This window comes from Erpetoichthys calabaricus, chromosome 1 (assembly GCF_900747795.2).
Source record: "Erpetoichthys calabaricus chromosome 1, fErpCal1.3, whole genome shotgun sequence".
Classification (NCBI taxonomy): Eukaryota; Metazoa; Chordata; class Cladistia; order Polypteriformes; family Polypteridae; genus Erpetoichthys; species Erpetoichthys calabaricus.
Genome location: NC_041394.2, coordinates 354,210,620 through 354,235,491, shown reverse-complemented (window position 1 = coordinate 354,235,491; position 24,872 = coordinate 354,210,620). Strand labels below are relative to the sequence as shown.

Genomic DNA, 24,872 nt, shown 5'->3' with positions numbered 1-24,872 from the left:
AGAATACAGTCACGAACATCAAGATACAACATGGAGAGGGAAATCCATTCAAATATCAGGCAAAGAAAACAACATCATCAAAAACAACAATAATATACAAAGCTTGTGGCTGGTCATGGAATGAAGAAATAAATAAACAAAAAAGAAATTAAACTTGCATACAATTAGAACAGCAACAGAAATATGCAAAGCAGACTATTTCCATTGTGCTGTACAGAACATTTTTACAGTTGAATAAAGATTATGGGCGGCACGGTGGCGCAGTGGTAGCGCTGCTGCCTCGCAGTAAGAAGACCTGGGTTCGCTTCCTGGGGCCTCCCTACGTGGAGTTTGCATGTTCTCCCCGTGTCTGCGTGGGTTTCCTCCTGGTACTCTGGTTTCCTCCCACAGTCCAAAGACATGCAGGTTAGGTCGATTGGCGGACCTAAATTGGCCCTAATGTGTGCTTGGTGTGTGTGTGTGTGTCATGGGTTGGCGCCCTGCCCGGGATTGGTTCCCTGCCTTGTGCCCTGTGTTGGCTGGGATTGGCTCCAGCAGACTCCCGTGACCCTGTGTTCGGATTCAGCGGGTTGGAAAATGGATGGATGGATAAAGATTATTTCCAACATGAGGGAAACAAGCTTTTCTGTTAAGCAAAATGTATTTTAGTTAATGAGGGAATTTATTTATTTGTTTCGTGACCTGAAGCTAGCTTTGTGTTATTAGTATAATAATAATAATAATTATTATTATTATTATAAGCAATAATGGTGGTTGTATTATGTGTACTATGCTTTAGATCTACCGGTTCTGTATGCTGAAAAGATGTCACATTATTATCTGTACATTTCTTTCGAGAAACTCAACATATTAGATATTTATTTATTATTTATGTATTCCTGCTCTTACCGTTACAATTTCTTGCAGTTATTAATAACAAATATTTTACAAGCAATACCATCCATCCATTATCCAACCCGCTGAATCCGAACACAGGGTCACGGGGGTCTGCTGGAGCCAATCCCCGCCAACACAGGGCAGGAACCAATCCCGGGCAGGGCGCAAACCCACCGCAGTACAAGCAATACACCACCTAAATCTGGCTATAAATATGTAGACATATCTAGCATTTATAACAAAACAAATTTTGTGAAAATCGGTTAAGAAACAATAATGTTATAATTAATAATTTTAATATCAGAAGTCCGCACGTCTCCATACCCGTCTGTGACTGTACACGCGGATTTGACCGCACCTTTATGGCGGCCGCGTCAGGGCGGGAAGTGCGGCATCTGTGAGCGGCTATCTGTGGTCACGTGCGCCTGTGGCGTGTGCCGCATGACGTCACTGAAACCGCGCCGTCTTCTCCATTGAGCAGTGTGTGAGAGGAGAGGCAACCTCTGTGGTCAAGCGTGGCGGACTTTAAAAGATTTACTACTCCTTTCAAACATCTGAGGTTGTATGGTGAACCTCATAAACAAGAATGGGTGATAAAAATTATTAGGAACGTGGAAGGGGAAAAAAAAAATAACACGGTAGGAACATGTGAATAAAATTCTAGAGAGGTGTTAGAAAGCTCTTAAAGTTCTCGGTTGTTTCGCTGGGAGTGAGTGGTACGCTGCGTTAATTAAGACTGTAATTGATTATAATGTTTTGTATGTGTCTCAGCGTTGTTTCAAATTCCTTGCTTTAAGAATATGTAATGGTGCTATGAAGGCACCGCCAATATCAGCTATATTAGTAGAGTTACCTTTGTATTTACGCAAATGGTCTACTGGTCTAATGTAAGCGGACATAATGGCGAATGTCTGGTAACAGCAGCGTAATAAAGTAGTCAGTTTTGGATGGTTATGAAATAAATAGGCAAAAAAAAAAAAAACTTGGAATATTTAAATATGTTCTTGGTCCCAGTGTACGTGTTCGCTGTTCTTCCGAGTTTTATTCGGTAATCTATGGTGGATTTGAATATTCGGGAGAACAAAATGAAAGGCAGAATGTATTTAACTTGTGCAAATCGTTAGTCTATACGTCCAAATACAATATTATGGCTTCTTACAGATCTATACAGGTGGCTGGAAGGGTCCAGTGATTGGGGCTTCAACGTATGTTCCAAATTAACATTTGGAAAAGTCTGTCAGATAACTTGTTAGTATTCAGCTCTGAGATGGTGGCAATAATTATTGCCCTAGAATGGGTCAAAGAGGTCCGCCAGAGCATATACTTGTTTGTTCTGATTTATTAACTCTGGATCAAGGATTAAATCGGGAGTTTCCAAATGTGGGTCAGATATATTAATAGAAATAGAGCAGCATCTGATCCTTTGTGTAGCTGTGGGTATTTTGGGAAATGAGATAGCTGACGATTTGACTACTAAGTCACTCTGTATTAAGAATGCAAATATAACGGTGCCCTTGCATAATGGGTAAGTAAAAGCCTCAATAAAAAACCTCAGTTAAATCAATTTGTATAAAGAGTTGGTAAAAAGACGAGAAAGGGAGACGTGAATTTCAGAATGTGGGGGGAAAAAGAGTGAAGTCGGAGGGAGAAAGTTAGTATTACGTTATTACAGACTTAAATTGTTCATTGTTTAGAATAAGTAAACCGCAGACAACGCATTTATCCTGCAACAGTCAGAAACTGCTGGAATGTTCTGCAGCTGAGGTGAAAGCAAGCCCCACCATCCCCGATTGGGTGTGCTTCATGCAATTGTACCCGGCTGCAGGTCGCAGGCTCGGCCTTCCACGCCACGCCCCCAGCATTCACGTCCGTCCTCTGTCACATCGCTTTCGTTGATAAACTAGTAACGTTGATTTACCCTGTAACCATAAAAGACGATATTAATATACCTTCCTCCAATCACGAGGCAAGAATACGAGTTTCTCTTTATGGTATTACTGTCGTATTTACTTTTAGAAACAAAAAAACAAGTTTTATAATTTGAGTCAGGATTCGATGTAGTTAAAAGAAAGAGGGCATAACATATTTTTAGATTAAGGAAACACCATACTAACTGCTATTATAGTGAATTCTATCATTCAAAATATTTGAAATTAATTTTACATGTGTACTAAACGGCATGTCTGTCATTATTTCTGGAACCTCGTTCAATAAAGGAAAATTCCGTTAATGACAATTATGTTACTAAATAAATGATGATCAATAACACAACAAAGCAATCAACAGGCATGAAAATGAAGTTCAAAACTTTCGAGTTCTCAGTAAAAGATACTTTTAAAGTTGTTTATATTGAACATTTTTTTAAATGATCCAGCTTACTATACAGTTCATACCTTCATTTCCATTGTCTGTCTTGAATTGTGTTTTCTTAATTTTGTTCTATGCTGCTGCTATAATGTTGATAAAGTTCAAATGGAGTTATTAAACTTTCAAACGTTTACCTGGTTTTTAATTTTAATGCATAATTGTTCTCCCTGGGACCCTAACTTATAAGTATGTACTTATCAAAAAAAGTGAAGCAAATCTCTTAAATTGCTTAATAGATATTATATTGTTTTGTTTTTCTAAAGAAATGTAAAAATGTGTATTATTGAAAGTTGCACTTCCATAAACTGTATTTTTTATTTATTTATTTTGGAACAGAACTAACAGATTTTAAAATTAACTTTAAAAATGTTTTGTTTGGGTAGATGCAATAATTACAAATTCATTTTTTAGTGATTTTAAATCCTTTAATCTCCATATACAATTTCTTGTATTAGGAATTTGTCATTTGTCGCATACCCCAACTTACTCTCCAAACGGAGATAAACTTTTTTGTAAATAAGATTACCGTTATTAGATCATCGGTCTCACTGCCTGCTCAGATTCATCTCTTCCCATAGTGTGTTCAGCTGTTTTTGACCACTTTGAGCCTGCGTGTCTCATTGTCTTTGTTGTTCGATTTGGTGCAATGCCTGAATCCTACAAATTGCCCCCTGGACAGTGTCCCCTCTTGATTAGTTAAAGGTTTTTTTGAATCTGCCAGACCATGTGGTTACCTTAATAAATTCTAAATTGATTTCTGGTTGTGTTCCTGGTGCCTTGAAACACGCTGTGGTGCAGAAACGTATTAAAAAACAAAAACAAAATAAGGACCCTCTAATGTGTCAAATTTCAGGCCAATTTCTGAACTGCCTTATTTATCTAAAGTCTTAGAAAAACTTGTCCTAACTCAAACATTTCTGGATGAAAAGAGTATTCTGGAAAAATTCACATACAAACACGCACACGCTAATGACTTCATCAGGGTTTAAATGTTTAGCAGTTCATTAGATGGAGAACTCCTTGGTGGCCTTTTTTAGGTGATTATGACTAAAGATTAAGACGGGGGGGGGGGGGCGGGGAGGATGTGATTGTGGCTGTGTTTTGGAACTCATTATTTTCCCCATTGAAGGTAATGAAGTTTCCGCTTCTTGTAGTTGAAACTTTGCTCTCCTATGTTTTCTTGAACACCTTCTATTGGGAAACAAGGGATTGCTGTGCTTTATTTCCATTAAGTTATCACACAAATTTATTGAATGCATTTTAATGTAACAGCACATTATATATGTGTGTTCTGCTTTGTTGTTTGGTTTTATACCTCATAGAATCTGTTTTTGGAGGGTATTTTGGTCATTTTAAAGTGAATTGTCAGTTTATTTTTTTATTCCAGTTTTTTCTTTTTTCTATACGTGACATGGCTGGATGCATCACGTGACTGTGATTATTGTATTGATGTAACACTATAAATACGGTGATTATACAGTGGTGTGAAAAACTATTTGCCCCCTTTCCTGATTTCTTATTCTTTTGCATGTTTGTCACACAAAATGTTTCTTATCATCAAACACATTTAACCATTAGTCAAATATAACACAAGTAAACACAAAATGCAGTTTTTAAATGATGGTGTTTATTATTTAGGGAGAAAAAAAATCCAAACCTACATGGCCCTGTGTGAAAAAGTAATTGCCCCCTTGTTAAAAAATAACCTAACTGTGGTGTATCACACCTGAGTTCAATTTCCGTAGCCACCCCCAGGCCTGATTACTGCCACACCTGTTTCAATCAAGAAATCACTTAAATAGGAGCTGCCTGACACAGAGAAGTAGACCAAAAGCACCTGAAAAGCTAGACATCATGCCAAGATCCAAAGAAATTCAGGAACAAATGAGAACAGAAGTAATTGAGATCTATCAGTCTGGTAAAGGTTATAAAGCCATTTCTAAAGCTTTGGGACTCCAGCGAACCACAGTGAGAGCCATTATCCACAAATGGCAAAAACATGGAACAGTGGTGAACCTTCCCAGGAGTGGCCAGCCGACCAAAATTACCCCAAGAGCGCAGAGACGACTCATCCGAGAGGTCACAAAAGACCCCAGGACAACGTCTAAAGAACTGCAGGCCTCACTTGCCTCAATTAAGGTCAGTGTTCACGACTCCACCATAAGAAAGAGACTGGGCAAAAACGGCCTGCATGGCAGATTTCCAAGACGCAAACCACTGTTAAGCAAAAAGAACATTAGGGCTCGTCTCAATTTTGCTAAGAAACATCTCAATGATTGCCAAGACTTTTGGGAAAATACCTTGTGGACTGATGAGTCAAAAGTTGAACTTTTTGGAAGGCAAATGTCCCGTTACATCTGGCGTAAAAGGAACACAGCATTTCAGAAAAAGAACATCATACCAACAGTAAAATATGGTGGTGGTAGTGTGATGGTCTGGGGTTGTTTTGCTGCTTCAGGACCTGGAAGGCTTGCTGTGATAGATGGAACCATGAATTCTACTGTCTACCAAAAATCCTGAAGGAGAATGTCCGGCCATCTGTTTGTCAACTCAAGCTGAAGCGATCTTGGGTGCTGCAACAGGACAATGACCCAAAACACACCAGCAAATCCACCTCTGAATGGCTGAAGAAAAACAAAATGAAGACTTTGGAGTGGCCTAGTCAAAGTCCTGACCTGAATCCAATTGAGATGCTATGGCATGACCTTAAAAAGGCAGTTCATGCTAGAAAACCCTCAAATAAAGCTGAATTACAACAATTTTGCAAAGATGAGTGGGCCAAAATTCCTCCAGAGCGCTGTAAAAGACTCATTGCAAGTTATCGCAAACGCTTGATTGCAGTTATTGCTGCTAAGGGTGGCCCAACCAGTTATTAGGTTCAGGGGGGCAATTACTTTTTCACACAGGGCCATGTAGGTTTGGATTTTTTTTCTCCCTAAATAATAAAAACCACCATTTACAAACTGCATTTTGTGTTTACTTGTGTTATATTTGACTAATGGTTAAATGTGTTTGATGATCAGAAACATTTTGTGTGACAAACATGCAAAAGAATAAGAAATTAGGAAGTGGGCAAATAGTTTTTCACACCACTGTATTGCACATTATCACTTGAGAACTTTTTTAACGTTATCTGTTATAGTTAATTTCTAAACAAGTAAGCCCCAGCATCATTTCTCGTTTTTGGTTTTTTTTATCTCCTTTTTGATTCTCTTTATTGTTTGTGGTGTTTTTCTTGCCTTTGGCTTCTCATCTAAAATTCAATGTTTGCTTCACGTTACCATCTCCTGGTCTTATTCTATTCTCACAATAATCCTTTGACACCTACGTGTCATAACTAATACATGAAGATAATTCTGGTGGCCTTCATTACGCCACTTTTACTTTTAAACACCCTTAGTGTCCATCACTGTACTAATAGTGCAATGTAGGATGGATGGCACAGGAGCTCAAGTCAGCTTAATGAACTCTTTATTTCTGCGGCAGGGGAGTATATAGTTCAACAGAATAAGACCATTTAAATTGGAAACAAGGCATTGTATATAATCTGCTCATTGGGATTAGCTCAGCGGGTAAAAGGGTAACTGGGCAGAATTTTTATGATTGTATTAATCGGTTACCAAACAAAAGTCTGTGTCTGATGTAAAGTTAAAAATAGAAGGTGAGCTTCATCAGGTGACACATGTCGGCCTAAGCTAGCAAACCCAGTGTTTCACCTGTTCATCCTCTCCTGGTGCAGGCTGCATGGTCCTATCAAAGTGAAGTTCCTCTTTTGTCTCCACCTTTCTGACTTGTCTCCCTTTCATAACAGTCCTCAAACCCTGCTTGTTAAAATATTCCACAGCATTAATGATAGCACAAATGTGGGACTTCCTGACAGACCGCATACAAAGGGTTAGTTAGGGTGGGCTCCCACATCTCATCAGCATCAGCACTGGCCCTTCTCAGGGCTGTGTGCTGAGCCCCCTGCTCTTCACGCTGTACACACATGACTGCGCCCCCGCCCACCACAGCAACACCATCGTCAAATTTGCAGACGACACACCACTGTGGTGGGGCTCGTCTCTAAGGAGGATGAGTCTGCCTACAGGGACGAAGTGGAGCGGCTGACAGCGTGGTGCACTGACAACAGCCTGCTCCTGACCACAATTAAGACCAAGGAGCTCGTTGTGGACTTCAGGAAAAGGAAAATGGACATCAAACCACTCTACATCGGAGGGGACTATGTGGAGAGGGTGTCAGACTTCTGCTTCCTGGGAGTCCACATCATGGAAGGCCTTTCCTGGTGTGTGAACACAACAGAGCTGGCCAAGAATGCTCAGCAGAGACTTTATTTATTGAGAGTCCTCAGTAAAAAATAACATCCCCCAAAAACTGCTGGTGTCCTTCTATCGCTGCTCTATTGAGAGTATCCTGTGCTACTGCCTCTGTGTGGGGTTTTCCAGCTGCACAACAGCACAGAGGAGAACACTTCAGTGGATCGTAAAGACTGCCCAGGAGATCATTGCTTGCACTTTACCCTCTCTGGATGAACTGCACAGCTCTCGCTCCCTCAGGAAAGCCGAAAACATCTTAAGACTCCTCACACCCCGCTCATGACATGCTCCAACTGTTGCCATCAGGCAGAAGATACAGGAACATCAAAACAAAGACTCATAGACTGAATAACAGTTTCTACCCTGTTGCTATTAGGGCACTGAATGCCACCTAATCACCTCCAATGCAGCAGTTCGATAGATGACATCTTGTGCAATAGTGTTCATGTGCATTAAGGTCTTATGTTGAATGTTTGTGTTCTACCTTATTTCTTCTTATCCTTTCCTTATTATGTTTATATTTTGACACTGCAGGGACTGCACCTAATTTCGTTGTATTTGTTACAATGACAGTAAAGAGATTCTGATTCTGAGCACCTCATGTTTAGTCCAAGTTGTTCATACTGCTAACCCAAAACTGTGCCAGATGGTCCTCCACCAGCCCGTTGAACCTTCTTTCCACTCCCACGTCCGTTTTAATTCTGATAATGTGATATGAAGCTTAGTGATTATTAACGCACCATGAACTGTCTGACTTGATGTAAACCCTATCTGAGAGGTTGTTGAAAAATTAAATTCAAATGTCTTTAGATATGAATAATGCAGTTTTGATGGAAATCATTTCTATTCTTTTCAGAGAGAACATCTTCTGTTTAATGTCTAGATGGATGTGAGAGAAGAGACGTGTGAGGCTGACATGAATATTGTGGAACAAAGGGCTGTACATATTAAGGAGGAGTGTGAGTGGGAGCCTGTCCACCTCAAACAGGAGAATCTCTGCATTAAGGATGAGGACTGTGAACTGGGGCCAGTAGACATTAAAGAGGAGGCTGAAGAGAAGTCTGTCAGTATCGTGACACCCAAACATGAAAGTGTGGAGAGTGTCAAGGAAGAAGACCTTCGTTATGGTTGTCAAGATGGAGCAGTGACCAGGTTAGTCTCCTCTCGGAGCACACACTGTTCATCTTTGGAGCCTTCCATCGATGAGAAGTCTGATTCATTACAGTCTGACGCAAAGAGGAGTGAGGAAATATCATCCATTAGAACTCTGGAAGATCAGCCACCACCTTCAAATCAGTCTGGAGCAAGTAGGTGTGAAATAAAAATATGCGTATGTTTGAGGGTTGGGGGTTATGTGAGGTCTTGTGCTTTTTATCTGAAATTTAGAAATGTAGTGTTATTGGTGTTTTAAGGTAGGCCATTTGTGTTAATGTTGTAAGGTATAATACTTTGTTGTTCTTGCATTATAATTTTAAAGCTTTAAGCCTGTCCTTGGTACAGAGTGCTGTATAAAAGTACATTTGCAAGATAGTTTGTGAGCCCTTTGGAATTCCCTGCATTTTTGCATGAATTTTACATGGAACAAAAACCTGCAGCCACAGGTGGTCCCCAGGACCGAGTTTGGGAAGCACTGCCGTAGTTGATTACCTTCTGTGTTCCTGCTCATTGTCTTACTGCATTACCCATTTTTTATTAAGCTTCCACTACCCAGACATCCTCCGGTCAGATTTTCTGATAATGTTTGGTGTTTCTTTGATGATACACAGTTAATTACAAGAGTGCGTATTTCTCATGTCCTTGCTAGTTACTAATAAATGGACCGCATGAAAACCATATTGTCACCTATTTTCATATTCAGCCTGTCTGGCTTCAACTGTGAAGGCCTGTGTCTCATGTTCACCCTCACTGTGCCACAGGCTCCAATTCCTCTGCTCTGTAGCTCCATGTACAATTCTGGGCATGTATGAAAATTGTCCAAATGTACACATGACCCAAATGTTCATAGCCCTGAAGCAGCTCCAGCACAACCTGACTTGTCAAGGGACAGTTCTCTCTTTGAAAGAAATACTTTCCTGTATATGTGATTACTTTCAGGCAGAAACCAGTGTTTGCTTCTGCCAGTACAAAATCCGTTATGCCATACGTTCTGGGCTTGTCTGGCATAAATTGTCAGAAAAAGGGCGTCCCTTTTATTTTATCATAGATTCATGCACAGACAAATCACAGCCAGGCAGATAAAATTGTTTCTGTGTTGGTTCCACAATGTCAAGCAGGGGCTGAACTTTATGCATGGCGTTATAGCCTGGCTCACCCCTTGGGATTTGCTTCTGTTTATTACAGAAGTGAATAAAACTTTGCATCACGTACCTATCATCACGCTGCATAACCTGTCCAAAGCCACCAGGGGACAAAGCACGTTTGGACCAATGCTCCCTGAAGTTATATCACCAGTTCTGTCCCATCTCTATTTGTAATGCCACAGCGCGCTTCATCTCGTCTTTTGTTGTGTGTTTCCACTTTGAAAAACGAGAATGCGATGCAAGCACAGCCCGTGATTCAAAAAATGTACCTGCCTACCTGTTTGTCTCGTCTGACAGTAGCTGAAAAGCAGCATCAGGAGAGAGCAGCCTGAAGTAGTTCAGCAGCTGGTGATCTGTCGTGTCCAACAGCAAGCCATGCCGTCTTCTGAAGTCCATTAGCCGGTTTGGCTCCCACAGATCAATGTCTGGGTATTCCTCCCACGCGAACCTTGCCGTAGGTGCATTGGCTGCACGAATGTGCTCAGCTGACAGCCGATCAGCTGGTGCAGCATCGGCAGGTGTCCGATCAGCTGATGCCAGCTTCTCACTCTCTTGCTCGATCTCCTGATCACTGTCAATAAAATCCGATTCTGAAAAATCAGTCTGACTCAGCAATAATGAGCAAAACATCGTCTGCCGAGTGTTTTCTTTTCTGCACTCACTTTGCTCCCTTGTGACATGTCGATGCCATCTTGCCTTTGTTTACATTTTGCAACTCACGCACATGCAAGGATTAGTTGCAGAGTCAACGAGTCTAGCATTCCGCCAAGCACAGAGGGAATGCCTGTGACGTGACGGTGAGTTTTGTCGCCATTAACAGCTGATTGTCGTCCTCTATCGCTGGATGTCGACTTTTGTCGATATTCGCCCTCAACCCCTCCTGTCGACAAAAGTCGACATCTGCTCTAAAAGAGTTAATAAAAAATCTCCCAAACTTAGTTTTCAATTTCTATATCGACTCCAAAACACACAAACTTAGTAATAATGTCTCGCTTAATTAGGATAAGAGTCCAATGAAAAACGGAAGTTGGTTGGAACAAAATCCTGCAGCCACAGTGGGTCCCCAGGATTGAGTTTGGGATCCCCTGATCTATTTCATGTGTGATTATTTATTTTATTTTTTTACATAATAAAACTTACTAAAAATTCTTATTTGGTTTTTAGAGTTTATAAATAGTGTTTTTGCCCGGGGCTGTAGAAGGAAAAGAACACTGCTCTCAAAGGATTTGACAACACTGCACAAGCTGCAGTATGCTTCTGAAGCTGTGTTGATTTGCTTACCATTGGAAAGCCCCATTTCTCTGCATTAAATCAAAAGAAAAAAAATAAACAAAAGCAAAAGGACCTGGGGCTTCAGGTATAATGCTGTGTGTAGAATTCACACTAAAAACATGGTGTATGGACAAAAGTGGACATGTGCGTACACACACACACACACACAAAAATTCAGATGCACAAAACTGTGTAAGCCAACCTCCACGCACTTCTATTCCGTAAATCCCAGTTAGCGTGAAGTGTAACACACATGCATGTGCTCGCTGTCCCACCCTGACTCCTCCCAGAATTTTGCATATTTGAATATGTAAATCAATATGACTAGCTCTTTCAGTTGAGCCATTTTTATGATGAAATCCATGAAAGTATGCATTTTACATTTTACAGATACATCTTTAACTTCATTTAAAGACTGTAGTAATATACAGTTAATAATTTAAACAGGTGAAGGCACACTGGTGTAGTGGTAGCAATGAGCTGATGCCCCATCCAAGGATTGTTGTTGATTCCCCTGTCCAAGCGCGAGGCAGGAACAATCCCTGGATGGGGCGCCAGCTTGTCGCTACCACTACTTCACTAAACTTTCTCTTGTTTAATTATTAACAGTATACATTATTTAAATGAAATTAATTTTTTATCTGTAAAATGTAATTTGTAAACTTTAATGGATTTCATCATAAAAATGATATCAAGTATACATCCTAGTATTCTAACAGTACACAGCTAAATGAGGATGGCTCTTGGAAATCTAAATCAACTTAGAAGCCAGTCGTCATCATCTGTAAATATGCACTTCTGTTCTATTGAATTGAATTGAATTCCTTTATTGTCATTGTATGGTACAATGAGATTCAATATGCAAATCCTCTATAAACTTATTTTCCTATAAAATGATAAAATAACAGTAATGTGATACAAATTTTGAAAAATGCACAATTTGAAAGCATAAGTACGATAAACATGTATATACAGTGCAGATAGTGCAAATGGTTCATAAAGTGGCTCAGGTTGTATCGCAAGTTTACAGTGAGGTGATTGTACTTAGAAGTACAAGCAGTTCTACCAGGAGCTCTTGATGGACTGACTGAGTGCGTTTAGAGCTCTTGGGATGAAACTGTTTCTGAACCATGAGGTCCCTACAGGAAAGGCTCTGAAGCATTTGCCAAATGGGAGAAGTTCAAATAGACTGCGCATGGCTGAGTGGAGTCCAAGCAGATGCTGGTGGCTTTCCTTAGGCAGCGTGTGCTATAAATGTCCTCCGGGGCTGGAAGCTGTATCCCAATAATCCTCTGTGCTCTCGACGCAGCCCGCAGATTTTAAAGTACTCGGAGTGGTGCAGTGAGTGTAACAACACTAAAGCAGCTGTGGTATTTGGAATAGTTTGGCCATTCCATGCTTCATTATTTGGTTACAGAGTGATGGCAATCAAGTGAGACTGGAATGTGTTTTATGTTTTGACATTAGAATTTGGTACTTTGGAGAATTTATTCTTTGACTTTATTTACTCTTTAATTCCTTTTGTGATCTTTGTTATTAAAGTATCTGTGTTCAATTTGGTTTTGTTTGGAGAAAAATAGATTGTGTTGTAGTTTTTTTTTTTTTTTTTCTCCGCTACAGTTTTTTAAATGTTGATTTAATTGTTTTTGCCTTTTTGTATTTAATTAGCAATCAATGAGATGAGCAATTAATGTGTGTTTGCTTCAAGGAGTGGCACGGTACAGGGTGTGATGACTGGCGTTCTTTATAACATTTGAATGATTTCCTAAAGAGTTTTGAGCAAAGTAGCCCACTTTTTGTTTACCTGAAGATCTAGGAGGGTTCCTGAATAAGTTTACCGTTCTGCCCTGACATCACTTAATTTACTTATCGGCACCACCAATGTTGGCATTGTTGGTTGCTGTGGCTATTTACCCAAAATGCTCTGGGCATGTGTGACATCATCAGAACAATGATCTAAAGGTCAGCCTGGGCATCTACAGGGTAACCGACATTAGGGTGAAAAGTTCTGGTGTGTGTGACTCTTGCTTCAAAACATCTTGTTAATGAACTTGGTCTTAGTATTTAAGGCTTCCATTTCTGATTTAGTGTTTTGAACTTGACAACTGAGTGGTCAGACTTTCATAACGACACTGGCTTGACATTCTGACTATATCAAATTTGCTGATCCTTTTCATTCTCACTATCTCTTTCAGGGTCATTCCACGGGGGGTTTGTGCATCCTAATGATCCTCAGAGTGGTGACGTGTGGAGACTTGTACTCCTGCCTGGATTAGTCTAAGTCAGGGGCCTCCAACTCCGGTCCTGGAGAGCTACTGTGGCTGCAAGGTGTCATTCTAACTCTTTTCTTAGTTAGTGACCAGTTTTTACTGCTAATTAACTATTTCCTTTTATTTTAATTGACTTTTCTCGAGACTCTGACCTCTGAATTAATTCTTTTTTCCTTAAACAGCACCTAAACATAAATTTGATGTGAAGTGAGCGAACCGATAACCAGCTGGGGCCTCAAACTCCAACCTACTTCAGTTTCTTAATTTGAATCCGATTCTCGTTGCTAATTAAAGCCGTTATTTAATTCCATGGCGCTCATTCTGCCATTGCAGACATTTCCAAAACTGTTGATTTTTCTTTTTTAAGAGTGCTGGCTGTCAAAATGTGTTGTGGACCTGAGCAGATCAACATTACTGAGGCCTTCACCTTTATTTTCAGTTATTGCGTGATGGCCGCAGGTTGTTGTTTATATGTTGGTTCATTTTGTGCCTTAATATTGTTTGGTTGCTAAAAGAAATAAGAGGCCTGCGTCTTAAGATGTGCATCAATTAAAATTAAGGCAAAGAGTTAATTGGCAGCAAAATCTGGTCACTAATTATGAAAAGGGTTAGAATGAAAACCTGCAGCCACTGTAGCTCTCCAGGCTTGGAGTTGGAGACCCCCTGGTTTAAGTGTTATGATTAGCAGTGTGAAAGAATCGGTTTGGGGCAGCCACCCGTATATTGTCCTTGGCTGAAAAAAGGCTACAGTTAATAAGCCAGGATGTGTTCTTGTTGAGTTCCAAACTGAAATGATTTGGTTTTTGAAAAGATGACATATTTATAAGTCAAAACCGGAAGTGAAGTTTGATCTGGAAGTGACATCGTTGATGTTGAATCAGGCAGGTTTTCCCGTATTTGGCCCACAGAGGTAACAGAGGTAGGTTTAGTGCACCCCGCCACCCCCTGGCCTGGCAGGTAATTACCTCCACTTTGTCCACTCGGCTCCCTCCTAATCACACATGTGTGACAGCAGAGTGAAAATTAACATTTATATATCTGTTTAGAAGTTTTCAAACTCAAGAATTCTGAAAACATCAGTTTTTTTTGTTTGTTTTATGATGTTTTGATAAGTTAAATATTTGTAGCATTGTCCTGCAACGCCATCTTTGTTTCCCTATGGGCACCTGCCATTTCAGAGCTAATGTCCTAGGTGTTTCATTTGCAGTTGTACTCTGAATTCCCCAGAATGTGTAATCTGTCTGACATCAGCAAAGTGACCGTATAAACATCTGTAGTATTTAAGATAGCCGATTAATCCCAGAGCAATGTGCAAACAATCTTTTAATCATTGTCTTCCTGGTTTATGAAGTTAGCTCTGGTTATTGTCTTTCAAGTTCTGGTCAGATTGGTTTAATTTTGTTCTTTGGCTTTCATTCATCTCCCACTCATTATCATTCCATACATAGTGTCTGAACCAGCATCAGTAAAATAGTGGAAGTTCTAGATGAAGAACCACCCCATGAATAACCCTCATGCTAATTGCAACTCGACTAAAGAGAACCTCACCAGAAACAGGAATACTGGGACCCAGCCCTGGAGCCAGGCCTGTGCATTGTGGCGCACATTGACCAGTCAGGTATTATCTAACACAGATGCATTGTGGTAGAAATGTAACATCTTATTAAAGAAAGAAACATCAACTAACAGGACAAATCAGTTATCAGTCAGGAGAAAAACCATTCATGGTATCTTTTAATTACTGCCCAGTAAAATACCTTGGAGGGAGCGTTCATCAAAAGCAGTCCGTTAGAGCCTGGTCAGAGATAACAAAGAATAGAGGTTCATTTTATAAACTGTTGAATTTATATACAGTGTCAATCAATGCATACATTTTACCCTGATTGGTTTACACCCAAAAGACTCAATATTATAGACTTTTATATATGTTCTGGTTCTTCTTTATATCTTTTGAGATGAGCTACCACCCTTGAACTTCTCTGTGCATATAACAATTGTCAATTCTCATTTATAGGACATCTGTTGATTTCTTAGTCATCCTTCAGTATATTTTGTCGTTCACTTGATCTTTGTCTGATTTCTGGCATTTGTGCAATTTCCTTAAGATTAAAGCTATGTTAGAGGTTGGGTGCAGTGTGAGTTGGGTGGTGGCCGAAGGCGGGGACCTTGGCGGTCTGATCCTCGGCTACAAAAGCTGGCTCTTGGGACGTGGAATGTCACCTCTCTGAAGGGGAAGGAGCCTGAGCTAGTGCGTGAGGTTGAGAGGTTCCGGCAAGATATAGTTGGACTCACCTTGACGCACAGCTTGGACTCTGGAACCAACCTCCTTTAGAGGGGCTGGACTCTCTACCTCTCTGGAATTGCCCCCGGTGAGAGGTGCCGAGCGGGGGGGGTTTGGGAGGGGACAATAAGTATACCGACTTGGAGCCTGTTCATTGGGGTTTACCCCGGTAGATGAGAGGGTAGCCTGCCTCCGCCTTCAGTTGGGGGGACGGGTCCTAACTGTTGTTTGTGCGTATGCACCGAACAGCAGTTCGGAGTACCCACCCTTTTTCGAGTCCCTGGAGGGGGAGCTAGAGGGCATACCTTCTGGGGACTCCCTCGTTCTGCTGGGATACTTCAATACTCACATGGGCAATGACAGTGAGACCTGGAAGGGCGTGATTGGGAGGAATGGCCCCCCTGATCTGAACCCGAGTGGTGTTTTGTTATTGGACGTCTGTGCTCGTCACGGATTGTCCATAACGAACACCATGTTCAAGCATAGGGGTGTTCATATGTGCACTTGGCACCAGGACACCCTAGGCCTCAGTTCGATGATCAACTTTGTGGTCGTGTCATCGGACTTGCGGCCACATGTCTTGGACTCTCAGGTGAAGAGAGGGGCGGAGCTGTCAACTGATCACCACCTGGTGGTGAGTTGGCTCCGATGGTGGGGGAGGATGCCGGTCAGGCCTGGTAGGCCCAAACGTGTTCTGAGGGTCTGCTGGGAATGTCTGGCAGAGCCCCCTGTCAGAAGTAGCTTCAACTCCCACCTCTGGCAGAACTTCGACCACATCCCGAGGGAGGTGGGGGACATTGAGTCCGAATGGGCCATGTTCTGTGCCTCTGTTGTTGAGGCGGCTGACCGGAGCTGTGGCCGTAAGGTGGTCGGTGCCTGTCGTGGTGGCATTCCCCAAACCCGTTGGTGGACACCAGTGGTGAGAGATGCTGTCAAGCTGAAGGAGTCCTACCAGTCCCTTTTGACCTGTGGGACTCTGGAGGCAGCTAACAGGTACCGGCAGGCCAAGTGGAATGCGGCTTTGGTGGTTGCTGAGGCACAAACTCGTACGTGGGAGGAGTTTGGAGAGGCCATGGAGAACGACTTTCGGACGGCTTCGAGGAGATTCTGGTCCACCGTCCGGCGTCTCAGGAGGGGGAAGCAGTGCAGTGTCAACACTGTATATGGTGGGGATGGTGCACTGCTGACCTCGACTCGGGATGTTGTGGGTCAGTGGGGGGAGTACTTCGACCTCCACCGACCTCCTCAATCCCACTAACATGCCTTCCAATGAGGAAGCAGAGCCTGGGGACTCGGAGGTGGGCTCCCCCATTTCTGGGACTGAGGTCACCGAGGTGGTCAAAAAACTCCTTGGTGGCAGGGCCCCGGGGGTGGATGAGATACGCCCGGAGTTCCTCAAGGCTCTGGATGTTGTAGGACTGTCTTGGTTGGCACGTCTCTGCAACATCGCATGGACATCAGGGACAGTGCCTCTGTATTGGCAGACCGGGGTGGTGGTCCCCCTCTTTAAGATAGGGGACCGGAGGGTGTGTTTCCAACTACAGAGGGATCACACTCCTCAGCCTCCCTGGAAAAGTCTATTCGGGGGTCCTGGAGAGGAGGGTCCATCGGATAGTCGAGCCTCGGATTTAGAAGGAACAGTGTGGCATTCATCCTGGTCGCGGAACAGTGGACCAGCTCTACACCCTTGGCAGGGTCCTGGAGGGTGCATGGGAGTTCGCCCAACCAGTCTACATGTGTTTTGTGGACTTGGAAAAGGCGTTTGACCGTGTCCCTTGGGGAATCCTGTGGGGGGTACTCCGAGAATATGGGGTACCGGACCCCCTGATAAGAGCTATTCGGTCCCTGTACGATCAGTGCTAGAGCTTGGTCCGCATTGCCGGCAGTAAGTCGAACCCGTTTCCAGTGAGAGTTGGACTCCGCCAGGGCTGCCCTTTGTCACCGATTCTGTTCATAATTTTTATGGACAGAATTTCTAGGCGCAGCCAGGGCGTTGAGGGGGTCCGGTTTGGTGGACTCAGGATTGGGTCACTGTTTTTTGCAGATGATGTTGTCCTGTTTGCTTCATCAGGCCGTGATCTTCAGCTCTCTCTGGATCGGTTCGCAGCCGAGTGTGAAGCGGCTGGGATGGGAATCAGCACCTCCAAATCCGAGACCATGGTCCTCAGCCGGAAAAGGGTGGAATGCCCTCTCAGGGTTGGTAGCGAGATCCTGCCCCAAGTGGAGGAGTTCAAGTATCTCGGGGTCTTGTTCACGAGTGAGGGAAGAATGGAGCGTGAGATCGACAGGTGGATCGGTGCAGCATCCGCAGTGATGCGGGCTCTGCATCGGTCTGTCGTGGTGAAAAAGGAGCTGAGCCGCAAGGCAAAGCTCTCAATTTACCAGTCGATCTATGTTCTTACCCTCACCTATCGTCATGAGCTTATGGGTAGTGACCGAAAGAACGAGATCGCGAATACAAGCGGCTGAAATGAGTTTCCTCCGCAGGGTGTCTGGGCTCTCCTTAAAGATAGGGTGAGAAGCTCAGTCATCTGGGAGGTGCTCAGAGTAGAGCCGCTGCTCGTCCGCATCGAGAGGAGTCAGATGAGGTGGCTCGGGCATCTGATCAGGATGCCTCCTGGACGCCTCCCTGGTGAGGTGTTCCAGGCACGTCTAACCGGGAGGAGGCCCCGGGGAAGACCCAGGACACGCTGGAGGGACTATGTCTCCTGGCTGGCCTGGGAACGCCTTGGGATTCTCCTGGAACAGCTAGAAGAAGTGGCTGGGGAGAGGGAAGTCTGTGCATCTCTGCTCAAGCTGCTGCCCCCGCGACCCGACCTCGGATAAGCGGAAGAGGATGGATGGATAATGCTATGTTACCTTAAAATTATTCTTCCACAGCATGGAGCCACCATGTGGGCTCATAAGATAAAGGATAATAGCTGGGTGCAATGACAGTCTTATAACACTCTAGACAAGAGCAGGCCTTTCAGCCTGACAAAGCTTGCCAGTCCTATCCACTTATTTCTTCCAAAAAAACAAGTCGATTTTTGAAAGTCACTAAAGTCTTACTGTCTACCACACTTCTTGGTCACTTATTGCGAGGGTCTGTGAAGAAAATCTTCCTAATGTTTGTTTGAAATTTCCCCTTAACAAGTTTCCAAATGTGTCCCTGTGTTCTTGATGAACTCATTTTAAAGTCACCGTCATGATCCACTGGGCTAATTCCCTTCATAATTTAATCACTTCAATCAGGTCTCCTCTTAATCTTCTTTTGCAGATATTATACAGAGCAAGTCTGCCTCTATATGAGTGCAAACATACAAAGAAGGGCACCTGCTATTTCAGAGCTAATGTCCTAGGTGTTTCATTTGCAGTCGTACTCTGAATTCCCCAGAATGCATAATCTGTGTGACAACAGCAGAGTGACCATATAAAATTCTGTGATATCTAAGATAGCAGATAAATCCCAGAGCAGCATCCAAACAATCTTTTTTTAATCATTGTCTTCCTAGTTTATGAAGTTAGTCTAAGAATGATGGCCGGTCATCAATCACCACCCCAAGGTTGCATACTGACTAGACAGGAGTTGGTAACAATGAGTAAAGCTTTACAGAAATTGGGGCATGAACAGACTTTCTGCCTGGGATAACAAAAGCACTGTCTTTCCAAGGTGTAGCTGTAGATGGTGGTCCTTCATCCATGTTGAAATCTTAGTGAGATATGCAGGGGACTCTAGCTGATACCATCATGTCCTCAGCGGGTAACAACCGTTACAGTGGCATGCTGACAGTATAGACCTCGTATGTGAAACCACCTCATGGTGTAGATGTAGAGAGAACAGGGTAGAGGACTGAGAACCGATCCTTGAGACATCCCTATGTATGTCTGAGGCACCCCTGACAGCTCTTCTTACCCAGACACATGGTGGGCTCCGCTCAAACCTTGCAGAGAGCAGCCAAGATCAGTGAAGGTGACTGTGTCAAAGGCAGAGGTGAGATCTTGATGGATCAGGACTGATGACAGGTTGGTAGCTCTAGCTGGTCGACATCAGCCAGTAGAGTGCTTCCTTTTGAAGCCAGACTGGTTGACATTGTTTATTCTGTTCTGTACGAAGAAAGAAGAGGCTTGGTAAGATACAGCATGTGCAAGTGTTTTGGAAGGAAAGGAAAGAAACAAGACTGGTCTGTAATTGCTAAGTTGTTGGGGGGGGAATCGAGTGTTGTTTTTTTGAGGATTGGGGTTATCACCGCATGTTTGAAAATGGCAGACCAGAGCTGAGTGAGGTGTTTAATTATGTGTGTAATTGCAGAAATGAGTCAGGGTGAGGGGGAGAGCCTAATCAGATGTGAGTGGATGGGGTCAAGTGGACATGTAGTGGGATGACTGGCGAGGTGGTTGAAAACATCAGTGGTGGAGAATGTTGGATGAAGCTTGGGAGGAGGCATAATGACTGGCGGTGATGATGAGAACTGTTAGCTAATAATAGCTTTATTCAGGAAAGGGTAGCTAACAAAGTCATCAGCAGTCAAGGTGGTTAGAGAAGGAGGTGAAAGCGTAGAACAGAGAGTGTGTGTCAGTAGTGATGTTAATCTTCGTCTGATGGAAATTAGAATCAGAATCACTTCATTGCTAGCATGTGAAACATATCAGAATTGTCTTTGGTTAGGTGCAAAACCATGGCATACGAGACATTACTAACTGAAGACAACACAATTGCTATCCACATTTAACCTGACACCGTACAAACAGCTATACCAATATAAGTTTCTTGAACAAAAACATTTACAAACTTCCATAGTATTGTCAAGTAAATAGAAAAACTATACAAAATAATATCAAGTAGTACAAGTTGAGGCTGATCCTCCAATTAGCTGTGAACCACCCAATCTCAGTGAGATTGCACAGGTGGTGAACCAGCTAAGGGTAGGAAAGGCTGCAGGGATCTGTGGTATCCAGGATGAACTTCTCTAGGCTGGTGGTAAGGCTGTCCTCCTGGCATTGCAAGCAATCTTTGCTTCCATTTGGGAGACTGGCATCATCCCAACTGACTGGAAAACAGGACTTGTCATCCCTGTCTGGAAAGGGAAGGGTGATCGTCTGGATTGCAGCAACTACAGGGTGATAACACTGCACTCAGTGCCGGGGTAAGGTCCTTGCTAGAGTCGTCCTCAGTAGGATCCATGATCACTTACTCACCTACCAGCGACAGGAACATTCTGGTTTTACACCTAAGATTATCATCGGACGCATCCTGGCACTGAGGGTTCTCATGGAAAGCAAACGCAAATATCAGCAGAGTTCCTTTGCAGTCTTTGTCGATTTTCGCAAAGCGTTTGACTCAGTTGATCGAGCTGCCCTGTGGGACATCCTGAGGGTTTGCGTTATTCCCTCAAGGTTGCTGGATATCATGGCCCGCCTGTACACTGGTACTGTGACTGATGTGCAGAGTGCAGGCAGAACTTCTGTTTTTTTCCCAGTTGATTCTGGGGTTCGTCAGTGGTGTGTGTTCTGCTCCTACTCTGTTCAATGCTTGTATGGATTGGGTGTTGGAGAAGGTTGTGGGGTCCAGCAGCTGTGGGGCATCTGTTGGTGAAGAAAGATTCACGGATCTCGACTTTGCTGACAATGCTGTGATCTTCGCGGAGTCAATGGAGGCTCTGATCGGGGAGCTCGAGAGACTGAGTGAGGAGTCTGAGTGTCTGGGCTTACGAGTGTCCTGATAAAAACCAAAGAGCCAGGCCTTTAATGACCTCTTGAGCACGGCCATCAGCAGTGTGTCTGTCTGTGGGGAGAGTATTGTCCTTGTCGAGAGGTTTACTTACCTTGGCAGTGACATTCATGTCTCTGGTGACTCTTCCTATGAAGTCAGTAGACTGATTGGGAGAGCATGGGGGTCATGAGGTCACTGAAAAGGGGTGTGTGGTGCTCCTGATATCTATGCAAAAGGATGAATGTCCAAGTCTTTAGAATCCTGGTGCTTCCTGTCTTGCTATATGGTTGCGAGACATGGACGCTATCCAGTGACCTGAGCTGAAGACTGGACTCCTTTGGTACTGTGTCTCTCCAGAAAATCCTTGGGTACTGTTGGTTCGACTTTGTGTCGAATGAGCGGTTGCTCGTGGAGTCCCGAATGAGGCACATTACCTGCATTGTGAGGGAGCGTCCGTTACGGCACTACGGCCATGTGGCGCATTTCCCCAAGGGTGATCTGGCTCGTAAAATCCTCATTGCTGGGGACCCGAGTGGCTGGACCAGGCCAAGGGGTCGCCCACATAACACCTGGCTGCGGCAGATAGAGGGTCATTTCTTCAGGGTGGAACTGGACCATGTGTCTGCCTGGGGGGTTGCCAGCCGAGATCCTGACTTGTTTCGCCGTGTAGTGGGTGTGACAACACACTGTACCAGTGCATGCTCCCCAACTTGACTTGACGTTTGTTTTCATGCAAAGAGCATCACAATTACTGCAGCACTGATCATTTTACACACTGCAAATGAACTGTAAAAACTATTAAAAAAAACTACTGCAACAATCAATTATTATCTGTACAAGGTGCAAGTGATGCCGTTAATGAAATTCAGTAAATCACCAACCCAACTGTGCTTGAACTGGCTGCACACGAGCACACAGAGGCCAACGCTGATTCTAGCAGGCTAGTCTAGCACAGCGGCTGAATTCCAGGGACAGTGATGTTGATCATTCGCTAGGGGGCGGCAGTGGTCACGAGTGGGCTGCTCAGCAAATGTACGGCATGGACTGATCAGCTCCAGAGTGCTGGTAAATTGCACTGGGAACCAAATATTGCTGGTTGCGGGAGTTTAAAGGTTAAGACTCGGAGCCGTTTCAGGGCAACATCTGTCCTGGTGGCTTCGGGTTTTTGTTCCAAGCCAATTGCTTCACAATAAATCATTCCTTGCTGATGAAGCATGTATTGCTCAAAGTGACATTTTTCTGCTTTATTTTAGTCTTCTCGCTTATTAAGATTTTGAACCCTTAATTGTTTTAGTCTTAAACAGCTGCATGTTGTGCTTTAACTGTTCCTTCTTACCAATTAAATGCAAATGACAAATGAACCAGCAGTTCTCCATCTAGCTGATCTACATTTCCACCCGTGTGTATTCATCATTCACTATTTGGTTTAATTATTTAGAAAGAAACTGAAGAGAAGGTGAAGAACTGAAAATGATTAATCCGTTTTAGGCTTTAAATCATTTGGATGATCCAGGTATCATTAGAAAGGAAAACAAATCTGCGATTTAAGGATGAACTGACCTGGCAGTTAAACCACTAACAAGCCACGAAATGAAAGAAGTTCCATTAGTGGTGAGGATTGGCTTCTAATTAAGCAGCTGGGTTGGAATAAAAACCTTCAGCCCCCCAGGATCAGAGTTGGCCATCCCTGCAGTACAACAGTAATTAGGTGGTTTTCAAAGGTAGTATAGTTGCATGCTGTGCCCAGGAGAGTGACTCTCCAGTTCTTTGACACAAGGATTGCTGCTCCTCCAACCCTACCAGTGAAGCAGCAGGAGTGGGTGAAGTTGAGAAAAGTCTCGTTGGTGTGATTGTGTTTTTAGGAAGAATCCATGTTTCTTTCCTAGCCACCATTTGGATTTGGGTGGAGAAAGCTGCAAATTTTATGATGGCTACCTTAGAAAAATCACAACAGTACACATCTATTAACATTATACAAGAAATTATAAATGATACTAACGTGTCTCAAAACTGATTTCACCTGCGACTTTCCTTGTAAATTGGGTCTGTCACATGTGATCTGTTTAGTTTACTGTTTCGGTTTCTTGGTTTCAATGATTGCACTCGTGGTGAGTATTTATCACTGTAAGCATTTTTTCATCCATCCATCCATCCATTTTCCAACCTGCTGAATCCGAACACAGGGTCACATGTGCAGCTTAAGTCTTCTGATTGCTTATGCTTTTAAAATGTTGTTCCAAATTTCAGCCAGCGTTTATTTAATGTTAGGAGTTACTTTCAATCTGCTTCCCTACTATTGACATTCTCTTTTCCTTTTAAAATTCATTCAGGTGACATAACTCACTGCTGTTCTGAATGTGGCAAACACTTCTCTTACAAGAGTAATCTTACAAGACACTTAAGAGTTCACACCGGAGTGAAGCCGTTTTGCTGTTCTGAATGTGGCAAACAGTTTTGTTACAAGAGAAGTCTTCAGAGCCACACTAGAATCCACACTGCTGAGAAGCCATATTCTTGCTTGGAATGTGGCAAACGATTCTCACAAATTCACAATCTTCAGTGCCACAAAAGAATTCACACGGGGGAGACACCATATTGCTGCTTGGAATGTGGCAAACAAATATTTTACAAGAAGAATTTTCGGGAACACTTGAGACTTCACACAGGAGAGAAGCCCTATTGCTGTTCTGAATGTGGAAAAAAATTTGCGAGATTTGACAATCTTCAAAGACATAAAGTAATTCATACGGGAGAGAAGCCCTATTGCTGTTCTGAATGTGGCAAGCAATTTGTTGACAAGAGTGGTCTTCGGAGCCACACTAGAATCCACACTGCAGAGAGGACAATTTGCTGTTTGGAATGTGGCAAACAGTTTTTTGACAAGAGTAGTCTTATACGCCACACTAGAATCCACACTGGAGAAAAACCATATTGCTGCTTGGAATGTGGCAAACAATTCAGTGAAAAGAGCAATCTTCGGAGCCACTCAAAAATTCACACAAGAGAACAGATGAGGCCAAATGATTGTACGTTGACCAAAAAAATAAGAGGACTAGATACAACCAAGTGGTCAATCGAAGATAAAGAGGAGATTATGTACTGCTACTTTTATGCAACAGACCCTGAATTTCCAACAATGGGATATACCAGGAGGGCCCGCATAAAACTGCAATTCAGAAACATAATCTCAAGTTCCAAGTTAAATAACATAACAGACGCAAACCTAAGGTCTCTAATCGGAAATATTAAAGGAAGTAAGAAAATAAGTCAGGAGAAATTGGAATATCTGCAAAGAAGAGCAAAAGAAGAAGTAATATGTGAAAAAAGTCAAGATCAAGTCAGAACAAAAAGGGAGAAGACCTGAGATGATGAGAAAAGGAGGGATCTTGTATGGTGCAGAATGTACACCAACTTTAAAGCTTCAGCAGACAGATTTAGTAAGAAAAAAAAAAAAGAGAACGGACACATTTGTAAACAAATCCAGAAGCAAACACCAAA

At 42.9% G+C, this 24,872-nt stretch overlaps 1 protein-coding gene across 1 annotated transcript; it reads left to right on the top strand.

Moving 5' to 3' along the window:
• The first annotated feature begins 1,350 nt into the window (after positions 1-1,350).
• LOC114668787 (zinc finger protein 80-like) lies at positions 1,351-24,872 on the top strand. The gene is made up of 3 exons (XM_028824729.2): positions 1,351-1,514; positions 8,416-8,866; positions 23,705-24,872. The coding sequence occupies exons 2-3, from the start codon at positions 8,443-8,445 to the stop codon at positions 24,736-24,738; spliced, it is 1,458 nt and encodes a 485-aa protein (XP_028680562.2). The 5' UTR covers positions 1,351-1,514; positions 8,416-8,442; the 3' UTR covers positions 24,739-24,872.